At 50.2% G+C, this 21960-nt stretch overlaps 1 protein-coding gene across 1 annotated transcript in view; it reads left to right on the forward strand.

Moving 5' to 3' along the window:
- The first annotated feature begins 2323 nt into the window (after positions 1 to 2323).
- The window catches only part of SEC14L1 (SEC14 like lipid binding 1), a 52152-nt gene continuing 32515 nt past the window's right edge, over positions 2324 to 21960 (forward strand). The window contains exons 1-3 of the mRNA XM_047833680.1: positions 2324 to 2585; positions 3700 to 3804; positions 4643 to 4735. Coding sequence (XP_047689636.1) covers positions 4673 to 4735 — 63 coding nt within the window. The 5' untranslated portion in view covers positions 2324 to 2585; positions 3700 to 3804; positions 4643 to 4672. The remainder of the gene's footprint in view (positions 2586 to 3699; positions 3805 to 4642; positions 4736 to 21960) is intronic.

Genomic DNA, 21960 nt, shown 5'->3' on the forward strand with positions numbered 1-21960 from the left:
TCTTATTATTGGTAATTTCAAATGTGGTAACTCAAACATTGGTCATTTCCAAGTGTACAAAAGCGGACAGAATCATACAATGAACAATTATCAACCTAGGACCGATCTTATTTCGCCTTAGCCCTTACTCCTCCCTCTCCCCACCTAGATTATTTTGAAAGTAATTTCCAACACCGCATCATTTCACTGCAAAATATTTCCGGGCACATCCTTATAAGATAGGGCTTCTTTGAAAAATGTTAGCTATAATACCATTATCTCACCTAAAAAAATTAATTTTTTTAGTATCGTAACATGTTCAAAGTGTTTAAATTCCCTGGTTTCATAACAATGTATTTCACTGGTGAGAATCAAGACAGAAATAAGGTTCATGGTCAATGTCTTAGTTCTGGTTTTTTTTTTTTTCCTCTGAAAAGTTTTTTTTTTTTAAAGGGTTGAGAGAGAGCGTGTGGGTATGCGTGTGAGTGAGGGAGGGGCAGAGAAAGAGAGAGAGAAAGAAAGAAAGAGAGAGAGAGAGAGAGAGAGAGAGAGAGAGACTGAATTTCAATTTTGTGCTGGCAGCAGGAGTCTGACTTGGGGCTCGATCCCACAAACCATGAGATCATGACCTGAGCTGAAATCAAGCGTTGGTCCCTTTTTTTTTTTTTAATATTTTTTTTCAACGTTTTTTATTTATTTTGGGACAGAGAGAAACAGAGCATGAACGGGGGAGGGGCAGAGAGAGAGGGAGACACAGCATCGGAAACAGGCTCCAGGCTCCGAGCCATCAGCCCAGAGCCTGATGCGGGGCTCGAACTCACGGACCGCGAGATGGTGACCTGGCTGAAGTCGGACGCCCAACAGACTGCGCCACCCAGGCGCCCCAAGCGTTGGTCCCTTAACTGACCGACGGAGCCACCCAGGTGCCCCTTTTGGAAAAGTTTTAACTGAAGTATACTATATATACACAAAAGCCTACAAACCATAAGTGTATATACACAAAAGCCTACAAACCATAAGTGTATGGATCTCCCAATCTCTGTTAGGTCCTTCCCCCCCTTTTTCCTTTAGAATTGATTCGATAAATAATATGTTTGTCATGCAGTGTTTTCCACAGTTGAAACTTGGGCGATTCTTTTTCCCTGAAATCATTTGCCACGTTTCTCTGTTCTCTATTTCCAGTAAATTGGTGGTTACACCTAGAGCTTATCAGATCAGGTCAATTTTTGACAAGACCATTTCATGGGTGCCGCTGTTTACTCCTACCGGGAGGTTCATCATTCCCGGGATGTTTCTTTCCGAAAGCATCTTTTGAAGGTGGATGCAATTTTTACAAACTGGCCGAAGCCCGTCGGAGCTGAGTCTAGGGAGCAGTGTGGCTGCTCAAGTTGGAAAATGAGGGTCAGAGAAAAATAGGGTGTGATCAAGTTATAAATGGTGCTCTTGGGTGCCTGCTAAACTGACCCTGAAGGAAATTCCAAAGCAGTTCCGGAAATGTTCTGTGCAGGGGCAGCATCCGAAGTGCAGCCACCCAGGGTGACTAATGCAAAGGGCGCAGTAGTGACACGGCCGGAGAAATTGTGTGTTGGCGGTAAAGCCAGCCTTGCGGTGTGTGGGGGGAGGGAGGTGTGTGGGGGGAGGGAGGTGTGTGGGGGGACGTGCGCCGTGCCCCCCTCCAGCCCTCGCTCCCCGTAAGGCGCCGGGTCTCAAGGTGCATCACCCTGGCGCTCTGAAGCTACAGCTGGAAGTGCGGCTGTCCCGCTGGAATGCAGCCCTCCTGGTCCCCAGGGGCTGACCTGGCCCCGCGTTCCTTCCACCGCGCGGCCTGGACGTGTTGACAAGACGATGCTCGGTTCCACCCAGCCCCTCCCAAGCCCTGGCACTCGCCTCCGCTGCATTACTCGGCGAGAATGCGGTCAGGGCGCTGCAGGGGGAGGCCTGCCGCCCCCGAGCAGTCCATAAAAAATGAGGAGGCACCGGACCTCCGGCGCCGGCCAGGCCTCGCAGCAGCGGCCTGGCCCCGGCCCCGAGCTGACTCTGACCTGGCAGGAACCGGCTTGCTCCAACTCGGCGCAACTCCAGGCCCAGCTTGCCCGCCCTCCGGTGTCTCGCCCCGCCTCCCGCCACCCCCACCGCGGCCCGCGAGCCCCGCCCCTCAGCCTAGCCACGCCCTGTGACGAAAACAGGGCGGGGCCAGCGGCCTCTTGCGAGACTAGCCTTGCGTCAGGGCCGGCGCCAGCTCCGAGCTCCTCCCACGCCCGCCGGCCGCCGAGATGGCGCTTGCGCAGCGCGGCTCGGCCCGGGTCGTCCCCCTCCTCCCCTTCCCCTGGCAACGGTCGTAGCGCCCGCCTCCGTCCTTCGGCCGCGCTCGCGCACGCGCGCCCCTTCCGGCCGCCCGGCCCCGCCCTCCCCGTCACCCGTAACAACCACTGGAGCCTCGCCGCGCCCCTCCCTTGCCCGCCCCCCTTCTCCCCCCTCCGGTCCACTCCCCGGAACCGGCGGCGGAGCTGCGATCGCAGGCAGTGGAACGGCGACGGCACCCCGGAGCCGCCGGCATGAGCTCCCCCCGCCGCCCCGCGTTCCGGGCCCGGCCTTTCTGACAAGAGGTAGGCGCGCGTCGCCGCGGCGGGCTCCGAGCGCGCCCCCGGCCCGGCCCGGCCCGGCCCCTCCTGGCGTCGCGGGGCCCTTCGCGGCCCCCCGGCTTCCTCCGTCCCGGCGGGAGCGCCCCCCCCACCCCGCTCCCGCACTCCCCCCTCCCCCCTCCGCTTTCCCACTCCGGGAGCCCTCCCTGCGGGAGACAGAATTTGGGGTCTGATCCCGTCCCCGGCTCCCCTCCCCCGGGCCGGTCGGGGCTGGGGGCCCGCGGGGGCCGCCGCGCTGGAGCCCCGGTACCGGCCCGAGGGCCCGGCTGCCCTCAGCCTGCGCGCGGTGGACTCCCTGGGTCTGGCCATTGGCTGATTTTTAAGCACCAATTGTCATGCAATAGAGGCTGCCCGGGTCCGGGGTGCCACTTGGCCGTCGTAACTCCGGATTCCCACGGAGGAGGTTTCTCTGGACCCGAGCATCCGAAGCTGGGAACTGGCAGGAGTTCAGAAGTTCGTGAATTAGCAGGTTCCCCAGCGTGGGTTCTGCCGGGCAGTGGAATCGTGAATGGATGTTAGAGTATCTCAGCCGAGCACTGCTTTTTGAGTCTCCCAGCCCCCCGCATCCCTTTGTATACCCCGTAATCGCCCTCCCCTTCTCTGGGAGGTCCTCGGAAATCCGTTTTCCCAGTTTTCAAATTGTGCTCCAGCATCGATCGCCAGGGTTGCAAAACGGAATAGATCGTGGTCCCAGCGCATCAGGACCTGCCAGTCGCAGAGTGAGGATTAATGCGGGGCTTCCAAGGGAGGTGGAGAGTTCCGGAGTTGGGGCTCTGCGTGTCATGATTTTAGAGCTGGAAGGCTTTCAAGGTTATCGCTCTCCAAACCTCATTGTACAGAGGTGAAACTGAGTCCACGGGAAGTCAAGGGACGTGCTTGAGGTCACCGAGAGTAATTGTGTGGCAGTTTTCAGACTGTCAGCGCTGTTTTCCAACATAACCTGTTCTTTCAGAGAGATAAGCTACACAAACATGCCGGAGAGAGTTCCAGACCTGTTTAAATGTAATAACGTAGATAGGAATCTTCTGAAATAAAATATATTTCCGTAATCCTTTTTTTTTTTTTTTTTTTTTTACAGCTAGACTTTGGGCTCCTTGAGTATTTTCCATTTTGTACTTTGGAACAGCCCCTCACCGTATCCAGCATGAAGTAACCTTCTTAATGATTATCCTCAGCAGGACAGGTAGGTTCTTTGGATTTCTTTTTCTTCCTCATTTTTAAATAGGGAAGTAGGGTCTTGCGGAGGACTCCCCCCCCCCCCCCCCAAAAAGAGTGTGTTTTTTCAACGACAGTGCCCGGTGGCTGGCACCACCGGGGCAGGAATACGTACCTCGGGGAAGGTGCCAGGGGGTGTACCTTGGGGAAGTAGGCTCCAGCACTTGAACTGATTGCCGACAGATACCACAGCTATTTGAGGCTTGGAAGTTTCGGGGGAGCCTCTAGCCAGAGTGCTTGGTGTTGCCGCCCCGTGAAGACAAGTCTCTGAAATTGTGGTCACCGCAGTTAGGAAACAGGGATGGACCGTTAGACTCCGAAGCTCGCTTTTGAGGAGTTTTCCATCATTTGAGATACGGTAGTATTTTCTTCCACTTTTATGCCTGTGTGTCTCCAGACTTCGTATCCCGAAGTGCCGTCATTTTGGCTTGGCTTGTTGTAAAAGTTGTGGAAGAGAAAATGATTCGGGAACTAATCCTCGGATCGTAACATCTCAGTGCCGGAAAGGACTGGGATCTTGTACCCCCGTACATCCCCTGGAGAGGCCCCGGGAGGCCGACCAGAGGGGATTCCCTCATTACGCTTGAACTTCCTTCACCGACTCTTAAACTGTCTCATTACCTTCTCCTTCCTCGTGTAATCAAAGTAGCATCTCTTGATTTTTGCGTGTAGAGAATGATGCGACCTATTGAGGTCCCTTTGTACACTCGGGCTGTGGTTTGCTGAGTAAACACGGATTTAAATTTTCCCTGTATCACGGGTTTTTTTTTTTTTTTTTTTAATCGCAATACATTTGTGTCTTGCAGGTGTGAGAAGTTTGCTGTCGTGTTACAATCATGGTGCAGAAATACCAGTCACCAGTGAGGGTGTATAAACACCCCTTTGAGTTAATTATGGCTGTAAGTACTTTATATTTTGATTTACTCTTTGGCCTGTTTTAAGTATTCAGATTTGACCGTAGCTGGATGTATTCAGATTTGATCCGTAGCCGGATGTTTATCATTTGTCTCCATTCTCCCATTTTTACTTGTTCTGTTTTTATGCTGACGAGCCACGGCTACAGTTTGTGAAGTGTCTTTAAACTGTCAGTCTCTGAGAATCAAAACCTGCCTGTTCGTTTTTTTAAAACTGCACCTCAGGTTGCTACACGGATTTGAGTTGAGGCGCCTGGGTGGCTCAGTTGATTAAGTGTCCATTTCTTGATTTCAGCTCAGGTCGTGATCTCAGGGTCGTGGGATCGAGTCCCGTGCCGGGACCTGCGCTGAGCTTGGAGCCTGCCTAAGATTTCTCTCTCTCTCCCTCCCCCTTTGCCCCTCAGAAGCAGGATTCTGATGAAATACTTTTTCCTCCGGATTTTGTTCGTTAAAGTAGAAGAGGGATGTGGAGAGGGGTTTTTTTCCCCCCCGGGGTCCCACTCCCCACCTCCCTCCCACCTCAAAGTTGGCCGCCGCTCTCACTTTGAACACCATTGATGAGTGTTGGCTGTTTCGATTCTGTATTTAACTAGAAACTCAGGTGTTTTTGCATCTGGTTGTTTCTAATTTTTTTTTTTTTTCAACGTTTATTTATTTTTGGGACAGAGAGAGACAGAGTATGAACCGGGGAGGGGCAGAGAGAGAGGGAGACACAGGATGGGAAACAGGCTCCAGGCTCTGAGCCATCAGCCCAGAGCCTGACGCGGGGCTCGAACTCACGGACCGCGAGATCGTGACCTGGCTGAAGTCGGACGCTTAACCGACTGTGCCACCCAGGCGCCCCGCATCTGGTTGTTTCTGCTCAACCTTGGTTGTGAGATTTATCCAGGTCAATATAGTTTTGAAAAATAGCCCCCAAAACTCAAGTCCTCTCAAGGAAACAATTTAGATTTAGGGAGTTTGTTTTTGTAAATTGAGGTATAATTTACATACAGTGAAATGGTCACATACTCAGTGTCCGTTTTGATCGGTTTTGAAGGAAGAGTGACCAACACGTCACTTGTAGAGCCTTTCCATCCATTACCTCAGAAAGTTGCCTTGTGCCTCTCCTCAGTCAGTGTGAGGTTTTGGGGGTTTTACTTTTGGTGTGGGGGTGGTGTTTCTAGTTCTGTATTTCCTTTTTTTTTTTTCTTTTTCAAGATTTTATTTTTAAGTCCTTTTTACCCCCAACGTAGGGCTCAAACTCACAACCCCAAGATCAAGAGTGTTGTGCTCTACTGATGGAGCCAGCCAGGCACCCCTGTATTTCCCTTAAATACTAGGACTGTTGAGTATGTTTTGTGAATGGTTTATCAAGAAAGGCTTGTTTCCTGTTTGCATGTTATACGTGCTGTTTTGGCTTTTGGTTGTGTGCAGCACAGACCCACTCCAGAGAGCTTGAGAAGGGGCATTGTTCGTGGGAGCACATGTGGGATGATGTGAATTGCACAGAAATGCAGGAATGCAAGCTGGATGGGCTGAGCTCCAAGGACCTGGCATTGGAGGGTGGTTCCTGGCAGCTCTGGGGAACGTCTGTCCGCAGCAGTTGTCCCTGGAACTTTACCCCGTGGGACTCTCTGCCTTGCTCCGTACGCGGGAGCCCCCCTCTCCTACCAGCTGGCTGCTTTGCTCGCTCCTGGTCTTCCCTCCCTTGTGGCTTCAGCTCACGTGCTCTTTGAGCTATTCAAAACCCCGCAGGCCCCAGTTTGTGGCATTTCTTGTTGTATTCTTTCAGTTTCTAAGTGACCGATTCTGGTCTTATTTCCTAGTTCAGATTCTGGAGAGACTTGATCCGGTCATCTCTCCCCTGGAGCTAGGATGTAGGTTATTGGCCAGCCTGTGGATTATCTGCCCAGGGTTGGCGGCCTCACCCTTTTCAGTTGGTAGAGGCTGGTGGAACTGGGGGAGAGGGGTGAGGGAGCAACAGAGCCCAGGGGCACCATGTGGGGCAGAGGACTGCCCCGAGGACTGGGCCAGGCCCGGTGGGGCAGGGGGACAGGAGCCATTCTGTTTTCTAAAACATGAAGTACTATCTTATAAAAGCTCCGTGCAACCCTGATTCTGTGTGGCAAAGGTATTTTGGTCTCTTCTGCAGACACTAGCTTAATAAAGAGGAGTTTTGACTGTCTAGATCAACTTCCTTATTTTCCTTACTTTGTTATTTTCAAAGTGGTAAAGTTTGTCCTGCCCATTTTTATGCATGGATTTACAGGAGACTGAAATTCAAATTCTGAACCACCTCCCAGTCTTTTAAAATTAATGCATTTTTAAATTGCTTTTATTTTGAAGCAAGAAATCATTTCCTTTTGAGTTGTGAGAAAATATATATTTTTTAAGTTTATTTATTTTGAGAGAAAGAGAGAGAGAGCGTGCTTGCACGCGCACGAGCAGGGAAGGGGCAGAGAGGGAGAGAGAGAATCCCAGCCAGTCTCCTCCTCCCTGTCAGCACAGAGCCCGGTTCAGTGCTCGATCCCACTGGGAGATCATGACCTGAGCTGAAGTCGGATGCTCAACCGACTGAGCCACCCAAGGTGCCCCCGAAAATATTTTTTAATCTGAAAACGAAATGTGTTTTCCTTCGGGAATTAGAAGCTAGAACGTTTTCAGTCTTTAGTGATTTTTTGGTGTGGTGTCATTTGCCATTTTTTCAAGCTGAAGTTGTACGTCATAAAATCCTCATTTACCTTGCTCTGTCACCGTTTTTTTTCCTTGAGGATAAGCAGGAGTATAACAGACTTCCTGTAGAAATAGTCTTTGCGGCTCATTCAGAGTGAGGAGAGAGATGGCCAGTTAAAGCGAGAACGGAACTATGGCTTCAAGGGAAACGTTTTTTTTTTTTTTTTTTTTTTTTTTTAATTTTTTTTTTTTCAACGTTTATTTATTTTTGGGACAGAGAGAGACAGAGCATGAACGGGGGAGGGGCAGAGAGAGAGGGAGACACAGAATCAGAAACAAGCTCCAGGCTCTGAGCCATCAGCCCAGAGCCCGACGCGGGGCTCGAACTCACGGACCGCGAGATCGTGACCTGGCTGAAGTCGGACGCTTAACCGACTGCGCCACCCAGGCTCCCCAAGGGAAACGTTTTTGAGAGCGAGCCTCAGAAAGTGTGCGGCGCTAGTCACAGCACGTGGCGGTGACAGCGGCGTTGGGCAGGTGGTCGGCCTGTGGGATCTGGGGGTGGATCCAAGCCCTGCTTTACGGGGGTCCCGTGGGGAGGAGACTGTCGGGGAAGATGCCACTCCGTGAACGGATGCCCTTGTCTGTTAACCGAGAGCGTTACTGTAATTTAGTATGGCCTGAAAACGGCTTAGGGGAACAGCGACTAGTGTAAGTTGCTCGTAAGTTGCTGGGGGGTGGGGGTGGGGGGTGTATCAAGCATGTTAATTGCATTTGATCGATTCAGTGTAGCGTTTGTTTTGGGATCAGTGTACCCGTAGCCTTAGGAAATCATGTGAGCGTTCTCACTAACCCATTTGAATTAAATGGCAAACCAGCAAAACGGAGGTGGAGTTTCTGCAGAAACCAGCAAAAACGGTTGTGGCGTTTTAAGGGCCCGCTCTCATGCCATATTTGCCCAGAAACGGAACGGGAGAGCCTCAGTGAGTTGAGAAATCACCCGAGACCACCTGAGGCACCTCGGAGGGTGAGGAACCTGAGACACACCTCGTGGTAGAGGTCTGCTGCCCGCGTTCGGTTCTCTTTATCCTGCCAGGCCTCCGGCGCCCCGCGTGTGCCCGCGGTGTTTTCCGAAGGTTCTTGTTCGCGAGGGCGCCTTGGACTTGTCCAGTCTCAGCCAAGCACGTTTCCCGGGGCTCCCCTGCCTGGGTCGTGGGGAGGGGGACTGAAGGGGCTCTGGATGGGCAGGAAGGTTCTGGCGTGCTGGCTCGAGAGGGCTGCACGTGGAAATTTCTGAGCTAAAACATAATTTTAAAACTTAGACGTGTTCAGTGACAGCTTTCCCCCCGCTGACCGTTAAGGGCCCCTTCCTACGTGACCCAGAGGTAGGGTGAAGTTGCTGGAGAGCAAATGGAGGGACACGCGGGAGGCCAGGGCCCCGAGGGGGAGGAAAGCCCGCGGCCCAGACGGCTCTCTGCCAGCATTCGCCGGCGAGGCGCCCCCTTGCCAATGATCCCTTTTCACCTGAGGACAGCCGTCGTTTTGACCAGTTGGAGCGCGTGATGGGAGAGGCTCTGCCACCCCGCGGACCGCCACCTTGTCCGGCCATCAGCGCCAGCCGCGTGGTGCCCTCCCCTCCTGCCCTGCTCTGGCCAGCTTCCCTCCTTTCAGAAGCCCCGTCCTTCTTCCAGAGCGCCCCCCGTCTGCGTCCCAGCACACCTGTCCTCTGGTCGTGCCTTTGGGTCACACGCTTCCTGTCCCCTTCTCTCCCTGCACCACCTGAGTTATTTGTTCTGTCTTTATGTCTTTTACGCGGACAGGTCGCCCTGCGTTCGGCTGCCATACGCTGTGTCTGCCCGGCGGTCGCCTGTTTGACCCCTTATCTGTCTCACCCGCTCTAAACTCCTTTGCTCTCCTGCGAGGCCCTTCCTGTCCCCCCCTCTCTGTTTCACCTTACTTCACGAACATGGACGTTTAAGTCTGCTCTGTGCTGTCCTGGCTTGCCACACGGTGTTTTTCTGGCCCTCACACCCCTTTGACCCTTCCTTCCTTCCCTTCGCTGCTCGCTTCTCCCGTCTGTCCTCTGAATCTCTGTCCCGCTGACCCAGCTGACTTTCCCAGGCCTCTGAGCACCGCTGCTAGGGTCTGTCTCCCCTTCTTCGCGATCCCTTATCAGGGTCATCCGTGGTAGCTACTCCCCCTTGTAATTAGCGTTTCTTTCATCCTCAGGGTTCCATGCAGCTATTTCGAATGTTCCTCTGGGGCAGTGACCTCGTGTATTATTTTCCTTGTTCCCTCGAGTGTCAGCGCTAAATGCATAGTAGCCTCTCGGATTGCACTTGATCAGCCGACATGTGTGCACTTGAGCTTTGAGTACGAGGACTCGGGAGGTGGGTTTGACAGAAACTCAGCTCTGAAATGTCGCCCTGTGGTCCGTTTTCGGACACGAGATCTACGTGTTCCCCACGGAACACTTTGATCCTTCAGTGAGCTAATACCCCCCTTAGGAGCAGAGCCCTTTTGGTGGGGAATGTGGCGAATTCTTTTTTTGTTTTTACATCTTCCTAAATCCTACGAAGTCCTGTTGACAAACCCCTTATTAGGAGTTTGGACGATGTATTTCTGTAGGTTGAATAAACAGAGAAGCTATTTGCCGGGTGCCGCTGTTGATTAAATGGCCCGCGACCACAAGACTGACTTTTTGTTCTTCTCTCTCGTGTTTCATTTTTGTTTGTTTCATCCCATTTTTTTGGTTTTTGTTTGTTTTTGTTTCGAGTCCCTTTTTCCTTAGGTGCCTCCTGGCTTCCTGCTAAGACCAGATGGCGAGGGCAGGAGGGAGAGATTGGCTGTGGGCTCGGTCCCCACCGGCCCTGCCGCAAACCCGCTCGGGGACGGGTCAGTTTCCTAGTGTCAGGCTGTGGTGAGGAGGTGCTGGAATTAGCCCGCAGAGAGGAGGGTGGGGGAGGGCAGGGCCTAGCGAGACCCACACGTCCTCGCCTCTTCCTTGCTCGCAGCCAGCCCTGTGCCTGCCTCCACGTAGAAGTGAAGTGCATCAGTAAGTTAATGACGTCTCTGAACGTGTGTGTTTTCTTTTCTTTTTTGTCTTTTATGTCTTTTGCATTAAGCGGGCATTTGTATTTTTATTTAGGCTTTGTTGCATCCATTCAGATTTCCTTTGTCAAAACAGCCAGGGAGACCCGCGGGGGCCCCAGGCGCCTTGCATGTGTGACCGCAGCGTGAGGAGAGCCCCGAGTCTGGTCTTCTGGGGGGGCGAGTGCGAGGTGTGCAGAAATCTGGGAGGTGGAGTGCTTCCTGAGGAGGTGGCCTGGCGCCCAAGCCAACCCCGCGGGCAGCCGCTTCCAGGTTGTTCTTTGGGTTGGCTGGGATAGAGGGGCACGGGTCCTGCCGGAGCGCATTCCTGTTTTGTGCTTTCTCGCTCCGTGTGGCAGCCGGCCGCCTCCCGAAGCCCCGTCCGCTCTCCCGAAGACATTTTGAGCCACCTGTCCCGTTTCCTCTGGTTTTTTCCTCTGACCCGAGTGCTGTGCACGTTGGGTTTTGAGCAGGATTTTAGTCTGAGGTGTTGTCGTGCCATCTGTCGTCCTTCTTCTCGAAGCACGGCTTCCTCCTCTCCCCCTAGATTTCAGCCCTGGGCCTTTTCGCGTCCCCGACTCCGGTTTCCCAGTTTCTCGAGGTGACACTGAGATGCATCCTTTTGGTTAACGGAAGTGTTGTGAGATCTGCCAGCGGCCTGGTGGGCGGGAGCAGTTGTTTTGCCCAGGGCTGAGCAAGCCGCGCTCGTGTATCTCGGGGGCTGCCTTTCAACAGTTTTCCTCCTTCTGGGAGTGGAGGGAAAGGACCCAGTCCCTCTGATGGTATATTAGGATCCTGGTCGGTTTTCCAGTGCGGGGAGATGGTAGACTTCTTATTTATAAGGTTCTTGAGTGCCAGGGTGTGACTCCTACCGCATTTAATACAGATTGGGGTGTAATTAGTCAGGCTCACTTAGTTTTGGAAACAGACAGTTATAGTACATTCTCAGTACGCACTACTCTGTAGAGAACTAGGCATTTTCCCTTCTCTTACACCCACTCTCCAACACATCATGCATCCTGAATTATTTTTAATGTGCTCGGGTGGAGCCAGTTGTGGTTCTGAAGGAAAAATAAAGCAGGATCTGACTCAGCTCCTTGCCTCTTTGGTTTACCTGTTTTGGCAAAAACACGCAAAAAAAAAAAAAAAAAGACACCCCCCCCCCCCCCCAACACTGATATGGACATTTTCAAGCCTCTCCAAGTTGAGAGAATGAAGGGTCCAGGCAGTGCCAGGGGCCGTCACCCTCCTCTGGCGGCGGGGGCAGTGCTTTGCCACTATTGTTAGATCTATTTTCCCCATTTTTTTCCCCCTGGTGTATTTAAAGTTGTTGTTTTTTTTTTTTTTTTTTTTTTTTTTTTTTTTTTTTTTTACATTTATTTATTTTTGAGAGACAGAGACAGAGCACAAGTCGGGGAGGGGCAGAGAGAGGAGACACAGAATCCGAAGCAGGTTCCAGGCTCCGAGCTGTCAGCCCAGAGCCCGCCGCGGGGCTGGAACTCACGAACTGTGAGATCGTGACCTGAGCCGAAGTCGGATGCTTCACCGTCTGAGCCGCCCAGGCGCCCCTCCCCTGGTGTATTTAAAGCAGGCTTCAGGCATCTTGCGAGCTCACCCATAACTACTTCAGCAGGGTCTGTAACCAGTAAGGACCTTTTATTCTTTCAACATAATCGCCATGTACGTCATCGTCATACTTAACAAAAATACTGGGTCCACGTTCAGACTTTCTCGAGCGCCTAAAACAGTGTCTTTGGTTCCCCCTCCAGATCAGCTGTCGCTCGTGGTTCTTGTCTTCAGTCTCCCTGCTTCTCCCACCTCCTCCCTTCCCTTCGTTTCCTTTCGTGCCCTCGCCTTGTGAGAGAAACTGCCACCGTCCTCTCCTGTCACCCTGACCCTCAGCCGCCGTCACTGTTCCGGGGAGCCTATGGGAGCACGTGCGGCCTCGATCGGTTCGGCCTCCCCATCCGGCCCGGTGGCCGTCCCCCGGAAAGCTGAAGCACAAATAAGAGGCAAAATACTCTTTTCCCAAGCTAAACCGGGTCTTTCTGTGATGGGTCCCTGTGGTTCCTACAGAAAGCAGTAAAGGAGTGCATCTGATGGCAGGGCCGACTGGGAGGGTTTCGGGGTAGCGTGAGCAGTGGGGTGCCTGGGGGAATCTGGTGGAGGGGGGCCGGGCTGGCGGTGCCGCGTGGAGAAGTGCCCGCAGGCAGGTTCACTGAAGAGAGGACTTTGGTCGCTGTTGTCATCACTGATTCTTCTTTTCTTTTTTAACCTGCACGAGAGGGAACCAGTCTCGTGTATTTCTAGGGGAGTGACTTCCCGTGTTGAAACAGAGCATAGACCGCATTCTGATTCCCTGGCGAGGCACGGTTTGAGGTTAGGAGAGCGAGTCTTTTTGTCGAATGAACAAAAGCTTTATGCTTTGTGTGTCTTGATGTGTACCGGGTCCCTTCTCCATTCAGAAATTTGCCGTGTGTTTCCTGGCTCCCCTGCACGTTTTCGCACTAGAGTATTCAGCGTGCACTTCGAGTTATTGATGAGCAGCCAATGTGTGAGTGTCCTGCATATTTGATCGAGGCTGCACGTGGAACACTCTGGCCTGCCCCTCTGACCGATCTTGCCTCTCTCTCCCACCTCCGTGCCTTCTCGGGGACAGATGGACCCCTCCTCTGATGACACTTGGTTTGCCGTTTTGGGACCGCCGGTTGTGTATTTCGTGTTTTCTGGCCATCGTAAACATCGTGCTGTTTTAATTGGTAGTTCGTGCTGTTTTAGAAGAATCCGGTTCTCTCTCACCTGACATCTCTTCCTGGGCAGCCTCTGAAACCCATGGCTTCAACTGTCACTTTATAAACAGAAGATCCCAGAGTTTATCTTCAGCCTAGACTCCCACTCAGGAACTTCCAGATTCCTAGCCAGCTGCCTGCTAGGACGTCTCCATTTGACGCTGTACAAATTTAGCGTTTCTGAAACAGAATCCACTGCCTCCTCCTGCCCGCACAAAGAACACAGCCCAGCAGAACACACACACGCACACACACACGCACACACACACACACACACACACACACACACACACCCAATAAAATGCCCCTCAGGAGCTCTGCCTTTTCTTTTTTTTTTTTTTTTTTTTCCAACGTTTATTTATTTTGGGACAGAGAGAGACAGAGCATGGACGGGGGAGGGTCAGAGAGAGAGGGAGACACAGAATCGGAAATAGGCTCCAGGCTCTGAGCCACCAGCCCAGAGCCCGACGCGGGGCTCGAACTCCCGGACCGCGAGATCGTGACCTGGCTGAAGTCGGACGCTTAACCGACTGCGCCACCCAGGCGCCCCCAGAGTATATCTTTATAATGTGCATTTTGTGGTTGCTGGTGTTCCTGGTTTCTTAAGAAAGAAGCAGGGGTAGGGCCACCGAAGTAAAACGCTGGGCTCCTGCCATAAGGGAAGAGAAGTCGAAGAGACAATAGAGAATCAGACGCTTCGGGTGTGTGAGGTGCGACGGGTCTGATAGGCCTTTAATAAATAGTACGTGATAGCTATTTTCCTGGTGGATTAAAACAGCTCCTAGTTTCAGTCCGCTAATGATGGAGTTTTTAGTCTGGTTCATGAAACCGGATAATATTTCCATAGCTCATTACGTTCTTTTATGTGGGCAAACACATGGCATCTTTCAAAGCTGACAGCTGCAATTCCCCAGAACACCAAATGCTTTTTCTCAAGTCCTTGGGTTTATTTTTTTACACTCTGGAAAGTAAAGCCGTACTCTGCCAAATCCAACTTGATTTGAACAGGAATATGCAGAACCGCTATTTTTGTTGTCACCCACACTGTGTTTGCTCTTTATTAGACAAAAAAACGTACGGACTAGGAGTGGTTTTGGTAAATCACGGGGTGTCTTGGATCCCACTGGATCACGCATGGGTCCGTCACGTGACTGCACGTGAAAACCCCAGAGAGACCTGTCACGGCGCTCCAGGCGTTCGTGTTTGCCTGGGGCCTGAATAATTGTCACCTGTGAGACCTTTGACCTTCAAAATGTATTGACGTATAGCTTACGTATAAAGATCTACCTAAAAGATGTGTATACCTCCGTTTTTTCCAACTGTAGTTGGCCCTCGAACACAGATTAGTGTCACAGACACCCCCCCCCCATCCCCGCATGCGGTCAGAAATCTGCATATATAACCTTTGATTCTCCAGCAACTTCGCTAATAGCCCACTGTTGACCGAAGCCTTCCCGATCGCACGAGCACTCGATCAGCACGTATCTGGCACGTGCCTTCTGTCCCGTATTCCTCCAACCAAATAAGGTAAAGAAAAAATCATAAGGATACGTTTCAACCCTTGTCACCTGACAATGGAAAGGTCGAGGCGGGAAGTCTTTACGTTTGTGATTCTTACGGTCATGTATCTTTTTCACGAGAGGAATTTTAGAGTGTTTTGCACATGGTCCTCAAGTACAACTATATCATGTTTTCAACTTTAAAAGTGTAAAACTCGGGGCGCCTGGGTGGCTCGGTCGGTTAAGCGTCCGACTTCAGCTCAGGTCACGATCTGGCGGTCCGTGGGTTCGAGCCCCGCGTCGGGCTCTGGGCTGACGGCTCAGAGCCTGGAGCCTGCTTCCGATTCTGTGTCTCCCTCTCTCTCTGCCCCTCCCCCGTTCATGCTCTGTCTCTCTCTGTCTCAAAGATAAATAAATGTTCCAAAAAAAAAAAAGTGTAAAACTCTTGGGGCACCTGGCTGGGCCAGTGGAGTGTGTGACTCTTGATCTCAGGGTTTTGAGTTGGAGCCCCGTCTTGGGTACAGAGATTACATAACTAACTAATTAAAAAAAGAAAGTTTAAGACCTTCAAAGCAGTTTAGTTTAAGAATGGTAGTCATGTGCCCAGGAGGTTACAGTAGGGCTGGATGCCACAGGGAGACAGGAAGGGGTTCTAACAGGTCCTGCCTTCAGAGGCCGGTCTCCTGGAGGAGGTTGACAGGGGATCAGCTAGGCCTTGAGCCTGTAGAGTGACCGAGCCATCTTCTTGGGCTCTGCTCTCAGCAAGCTTATAATCCAATGAGAAGACCCAGTTGTCCGGGCCCTGGGGGCAAACAGGGACCCTCCTGCTGAATTTGAACCAACGTTTCTCCCTTTAAGTGTTTGAGAAATACTTAAAGAACATATAAAAGGTCTAAGGATAATGGTGAGCATTTATTGGGTGCATAAGTATTTTGTCATTCGTTTGTGTGACGAAACGTTAGGGGCGCATGGCTGGCTCAGTGAGCACGTGACTCTTGATCTCAGGGTTGTAAGTTCAAGCCCCACAGGGGGTGTAAGAGATTACTTAAAGATAAAATCTTTAAAAGAGATGTACACGCTGTGTTAATTTCCACAGATCTAAATTAGACCCGGAAGAAGTTGAGGACCCTACCAGTAGTGTCTTTTTGATTGCTTACACTTACTTTGTAGGTAGGGCCCCACCAGCTTTATTTGGATATAATCGACATTTAACATTGTATTAGTTTAAGGTGTATACCGATGTTTTGAGATACGTACAGATTTGTGAAACGACCATCACAGTAAGTTTATTTAACCTCTGTCGCCTCACATAGTTACACATTTTTTTCCTTGTGATCATAATTTTTAAGATACCCTCTTTTAGGGGCGCCTGGGTGGCTCTGTTGGCTAAGCATCTGACTTCAGCTCGGGTCACGATCTTGTGGTTTGCGAGTTTGAGCCCCACGTGGGGCTCTGTGCTGACAGCTCGGAGCCTGGAGCCTGCTTCGGATTCTGTGTCCCCCTCTCTACTCCTTACCCGCTCATACTCCGTCTCTCTCTCTCTCTCTCTCTCTCAAAAATAAGCAAATGTTAAAAAAAAAGTCCTTTTTTTAGCAGCTTTCAAACATGCAGTGCAGTATTAATTATAATCACTGTGCCGTGCGTTACATCACCGGGACTTTTTTTTTTTTTTTTTTTTTAAGTAAGCTCCCCACCCACCGTGGAGCTTGAACTCATGACCCTGAGATCAGGAGTCGCACGTTCTGTCGACTGAGTCCGCCGGGCGCCCCTGGGCTCAACCTGTCTTCCGACTGGGAGTGTGTACTCTGGAGTAGGTCTGTGGGCTTTGCTTTAAAATTCCTCTCCCTTTCTCCTCCTCGTTCTCCCTCGGATCTGCCTGTGCCCGACTGGGTTGCCTGCCGGGCGATAACACTTTTCCCCTTCGTGCCCTGTCTTCGGTGGCTCACAGCCGTCTTCTTCATCGAAGGCTGTTGCTTACGGCTGGTACCCGTGGCATTCAAATCAGGGCCCGTCGACACCAGAGCCCAAGCTGTCCGTTGGCCCTGTCGTGCGGCTCTCCCTGGTTTGTGTCTCAGGCCCAAGGTGACAGTGCTGCAGGAGCAGAGGGAAAGGGCACACTGGTGACTAGCCGAGTCCCACAGCTGGTAACTGGGGGGGTGGATAGGAAGTTGCCAGCACCCTGCGCTCCAAGGAGTCCGTTGGAGGCCGTGAGGGCTGGTGCGGCACCACATCTCCGGTCAAGATCCGGTGCGAGATCCGGAGAAGGCTTTGTCCTTGGAGCAGGAGAGGACTCTCCCGGGACTGTGGGGAGCAGCAGTCTAATGTTTACATTTATTCAGGCCGCGATGGGAGCCGAGCGATTAGTTTGATTAGTTTCCTGACGCGAGTTCTTTCCCCTCCAGGGTATTGTGTTTCCTCATTCTGTGGAAAATGTTAACACCAGTAGCCTGAGGCCTGTTTGGGGGCTCCCCGGAACCGAAACCTTTTCAGAGAAGTCGTCTCGTTCAGCACCCTCTTTCCACCCCCTGTATTTTGTGAAAGGTCTCTTCCCAGCCCTGGTCGTGTTTATCTTCAGGGCCCTATCTTCTGATTCCCGCAACTGAGTATCGTACAGGTAGCTAATAATCAGTTCTTTAACTAGCTATATCTGTTTCTTGTATTTATTTCATCTTTCAGGGGGAATATTTTATCCATAATACCTACACCGAAGTAAAGATGATTTCTGTCCGTATCCTCGGTTTGCCTTTTCTTTATAGGAAGGAGACCTACGTGATATTATTTACACCGAGTATTTGTTTTTGTTTTTGTTTTAACTTGGCTGTTTAGAAGCTTCACATAGTGGGTTTTCACCAAAGCCTCATGAGATTTGCGTCGTGTGTTTTTAGGGCCGTTGGGAATATGATTACCATTTTAGTCTGGTGAACAGAGGGGTTTTGGGGGGGTGAGTTTTCAAAGCATGGTAGAAAAGATAAACGTCAAAAAATATTTTAGTTTTTAAAGCCGATTGCGTTAGAAAGGCTTCCTTCCCCTTTTTGAGCCTAGACAATTTGGTTCCTTGGAACCGTTGGGCTGCCGCGTCTTTACTTAATGCGCGCTCGCTTTCTTCCTCTTTGGGAAGTTCAGCACAGGACAGGAGGCACATTTTTTGACTGTTGTACTTAGTCTGTGTCAGGGCCCGCTAACCAGTTCCTTTTTGAATCTTCCATGATTCTGTACGCTAAAGAAAATGCAGAAGCTGGGACTCGGCGAAATTCGGGAATCTCCCGGGGCTCTCTGCTGACTGCTGTTCGGAGCTGAGATTTGAAGGTGGGGCTTTTATCCCAAGGTCTGTACGAGGGGGCGCGGACCCGGGTTCAAATCCCCGGGACGTTGGCTTCTCTCGGCCTCTATTTCCTCATTTCTAAGTAGAGAGAAACTCATTTCGTAGAAAGATTCTGCCTAGTAAGTGCATTAGACTTTGTGAAGCCAATTACGGTGCATACGCAGCGGTCAGTAAGTAGGCGATGCTTGGGGTAGAGTGTTGTCAGCCTCATTTCCCGTGCTGACAAGGTCCTTGTCCTGTGTCCCTGCCTCCTCAGCGCCCGCCGTGGGGAAGGGAGTGAATGTTTGTTGAGTAATTTCTCTAGGTTCTTCTGAAAAGAAGTTTGTCTTTTGTTTTCTTAGAGCACACTTGATAGATTTTTGCTCTTTTATCATATTTCATAGGTCTTACTTTTTAGAATAGTTTGTTTAGGTTTGCAGAAGATTGAGGAGACCACACAGAGGGTCTCCAGATACCCCTGTCGTTAAAGTCTGTGTGCTGTGTTTCAGCTGATAAGCCAGTATTAATACATGATCTTTTATTTTATTTTATTTTTTAATGTTTTATTTATTTTTGGGAGCGAGAGAGACAGGGTGTGAGCAGGGGAGGGGCAGAAGGAGAGGGAGACACAGAATCCGAAGCAGGCTCCAGGCTCCGAGCTGTCAGCACAGAGCCCCACGTGGGGCTCGAACTCACGAAAACCGTGAGATCATGACCTGAGCCGAAGTCGAATGCTTAACCGACTGAGCCACCCAGGCGCCCCAATACGTGATTATTCATTAGCATCCCCCATTAGGATTCATTCTTGGTGCTGGACATCCTGTGGGCTTGGACAGATGCAGAACATCACGTGTCCACGTTAAGGTATCACACGGAGCAGTTTCGTGGCCCAGGAAACCCTCTGTGCTCCGCCTGTCTGTCCCACCCCCCTCTCCTCCAGTACCTGGGAGCCACTCATCTTTCGGCTGGTTCTGTCATTTTCCGTTCCCAGAATGCCATGTGGCGGGCATCCTATGACATGTGGCCTTTTCACACAGGCTTCTTTCGTTAAACAGTAGTCATCGAAGTTTCTCCCATGTATTTTTGGGGGTTGATGGCTGATTGCTCTTTGTTGCTGGATAACGCTCCACCGTATAGACGTGCCCCAGTCTACCAATCCATCCCTCTTTCGGAGGACACTTTGGTTGCTTCCGGCCTTGGACAGTGAGGGACAGAGCCTTTCACCCTGCGTCCCTTTTCACATACCCTTGCCGCTTCCCTGCTCTGGTGGATCAAGTTCCTTTGTCAGTCAGACTGGTCACTGCTGCAGATGTTAGGAATTCCTGACTTGGCTGCCAGTTGAAACTCGATGAATTTGTTGCTGTTGTTGTTGTTTGGCTTTACTGAGGTATAAATGAGGAATAATAAACCGTACATACATTTATTTATTTATTTATTTATTTATTTATTTATTTATTTATTTAAACTTTACATCCAAATTAGCTAGCATACAGCACAACAATGATTTCAGTAGATTCCTTAGTGCCCCTCCCCCATTTAGCCCATCCCCCTCCCACCACCCCCTCCAGTAACCCTCTGTTTGTTCTCCATATTTAAGAGTCTCTTAGGAATAAACTGTACATTTTAAAGCTACGTAGTCGGGTAAGTTTTGTCATGTGTTCTTACCTTTGAAACCATCGCTGTAATTAAGATCATTAACGTAGGCATCGCCCCAAAAGTTCTTTATGTCCCGTTGTAATTTCTCCTTTTTTCCTAATGCCAGGGAGCCACTGATTTGCTTTCGGTTACTGTAAATTAGTTTGTACTTCCTAGAATTTTACAGAATCACACGTACTTTTTTTTTTTTTTTTGCCTGTTTTCTTTGATTCAGCATAATTATTTTGATTCATTCATGTATGCACGGATGAATCGTTCATCACATTGTATTGCTGAAGAGGGTCTCCTTGGGTGGGTTTATTTATATATACTGCAGCAGAAGATATTGGCGTTTAAAAAAAATAACACTTAAACATTTTTTTTTTAACTTCCTTAAAATTTATTTTTTAGAGAGAAAGAGAGCGTGTGGGTATACGAGTGGGGAAGGGGCAGAGAGAGGGGGAGGGAGAGAATCCCAAGCAGGCATCTTGCAGAGTCCGCGAATCGTGAGATCGTGACCTGGGCTGAAATCAAGAGTTGGATGCTTCACCGACTGAGCCACCCAGGTGCCCCGAAAAGAGAACGCTTTCTGATTTCGTAGCACCTTTCTAAGATTTTGGATCTGTTAGAATCAAGATGGGAACCTATGATTTATTGTTATTATTTTTTATTGCTCCTGTAATTTATTTTCAAATCTGGATTAATACTTGCAGGCTGGAAAACAAAGGGATACTTTTCAGGCTGTCAGCAAAAAGGAAGATGAAAAGTAGTTGCTAAAGTTCTATTCTAGGCAGAAAAGGCAACTGGATCTGGGACTCAGACCACGAGAGGGGAGGGGAGGGTGGAGCAGGAAGGTGGGGGCGCCGAGAGGAGGGGGGCCTCCTCAGTCCTGGAAGGAATGAACTGTTTGTTGTTCACCCGAAGTCACCTTTGTGATTGGTGTGTGCGGTCAGAAGCTGCCTGTTTTCTAAAAAATTGCCTCCGATGCCAGAAATTAAAAAAAAAAAATTTTTTTTTAATGTCTATTTTTGAGAGAGAGAGGGAGAGAGACAGAGTGCCAGCGAGGGAGGGACAGAGAGAGAGGGGGAGACACAGAATCCGAAGCAGGCTCCAGGCTCCGAGCCGTCAGCACAGAGCCCGATGCGGGGCTTGAACCCACGGACCGTGAGACCATGACCTGAGCTGAAGTCGGACGCTCAACTGACTGAGCCACCCAGGCGCCCCCAGAAATTTTTAAATAGGTGATACAGCCTTCTATTCTGCGTCTGGACAAAAGGCTTTAAATAACAAGACCCAGTTAATAAAACAGATTTGAAACTCAGACTAGTATAATTAGCTTATCAAGAAGTATGAATGACTCTCAGGGTCTCGAGGAGAGAAGACATTTATCGTTAGACTTATTATTTAGGGCTCACCGCAGTCCCCACAGACGTTCTAGGGACACGAACTAGGACAAAGGTGTGTAGTTGTCAGGTCAAAATGTTCCTTGTAAATCAGCCAAGAATATCAGAGCAACTTCTTGAACTTGAAATGTGGCCAGTGAGGCTGAGGAACTCAATTTTAAAGTTACTTACCTTTTAACTAGCCACATGTGGTTAGTGGCTGCTGGTTTCGATGACAGAGTTCCAGAGTCGTCTGTTCATTGCGTGGAATGGTGGGTGTTTTCCTCATCGTTCAAATGCATTCTCTCCTTTCCCCTCCTCCCCAGTCCTTTTTTGGGTGAAATGTACATAGTCAGATTTGCGGATGTCAGTTAGATGTGTATTTGTTGGAATCCTGCCTTCTCACGGAGAACGGTTCAGGTAAATAAACATAAAACGTATGAAGTGACCATCCGTGGCTTCACAGTTCTTTCTATTTTATGTAAAGTTTTTTTGTCCACAGTTTTCACTGATTGGCATTTTCTTTTTTTTTTTTTCAGTATATGAAGTTTATTGTCAAATTGGTTTCCCTACAACCCCCAGTGCTCATCCCAAAAGGTGCCCTCCTCAATACCCATCACCCACCCTCTGATTGGCATTTTCAAGAACTCTGGAATTTTTGTGGGAAAATAATTAAATGGAACCTTAATTCCATTAAGGAATGGAATTCCATAAGGAATTCCAATTAAGGATGTTAGAGTTCATCTCTTAGATCAGGGGTGGGCAGACTGTGCCCTGTTGCCTGTCTTTGCAGACAGCTCTTAGTTTATATATATAGATCATATAGATGATATATAAAAATATGTATAAATTATATATA

This window comes from Prionailurus viverrinus, chromosome E1, assembly GCF_022837055.1.
Source record: "Prionailurus viverrinus isolate Anna chromosome E1, UM_Priviv_1.0, whole genome shotgun sequence".
NCBI classification, from domain to species: domain Eukaryota; kingdom Metazoa; phylum Chordata; class Mammalia; order Carnivora; family Felidae; genus Prionailurus; species Prionailurus viverrinus.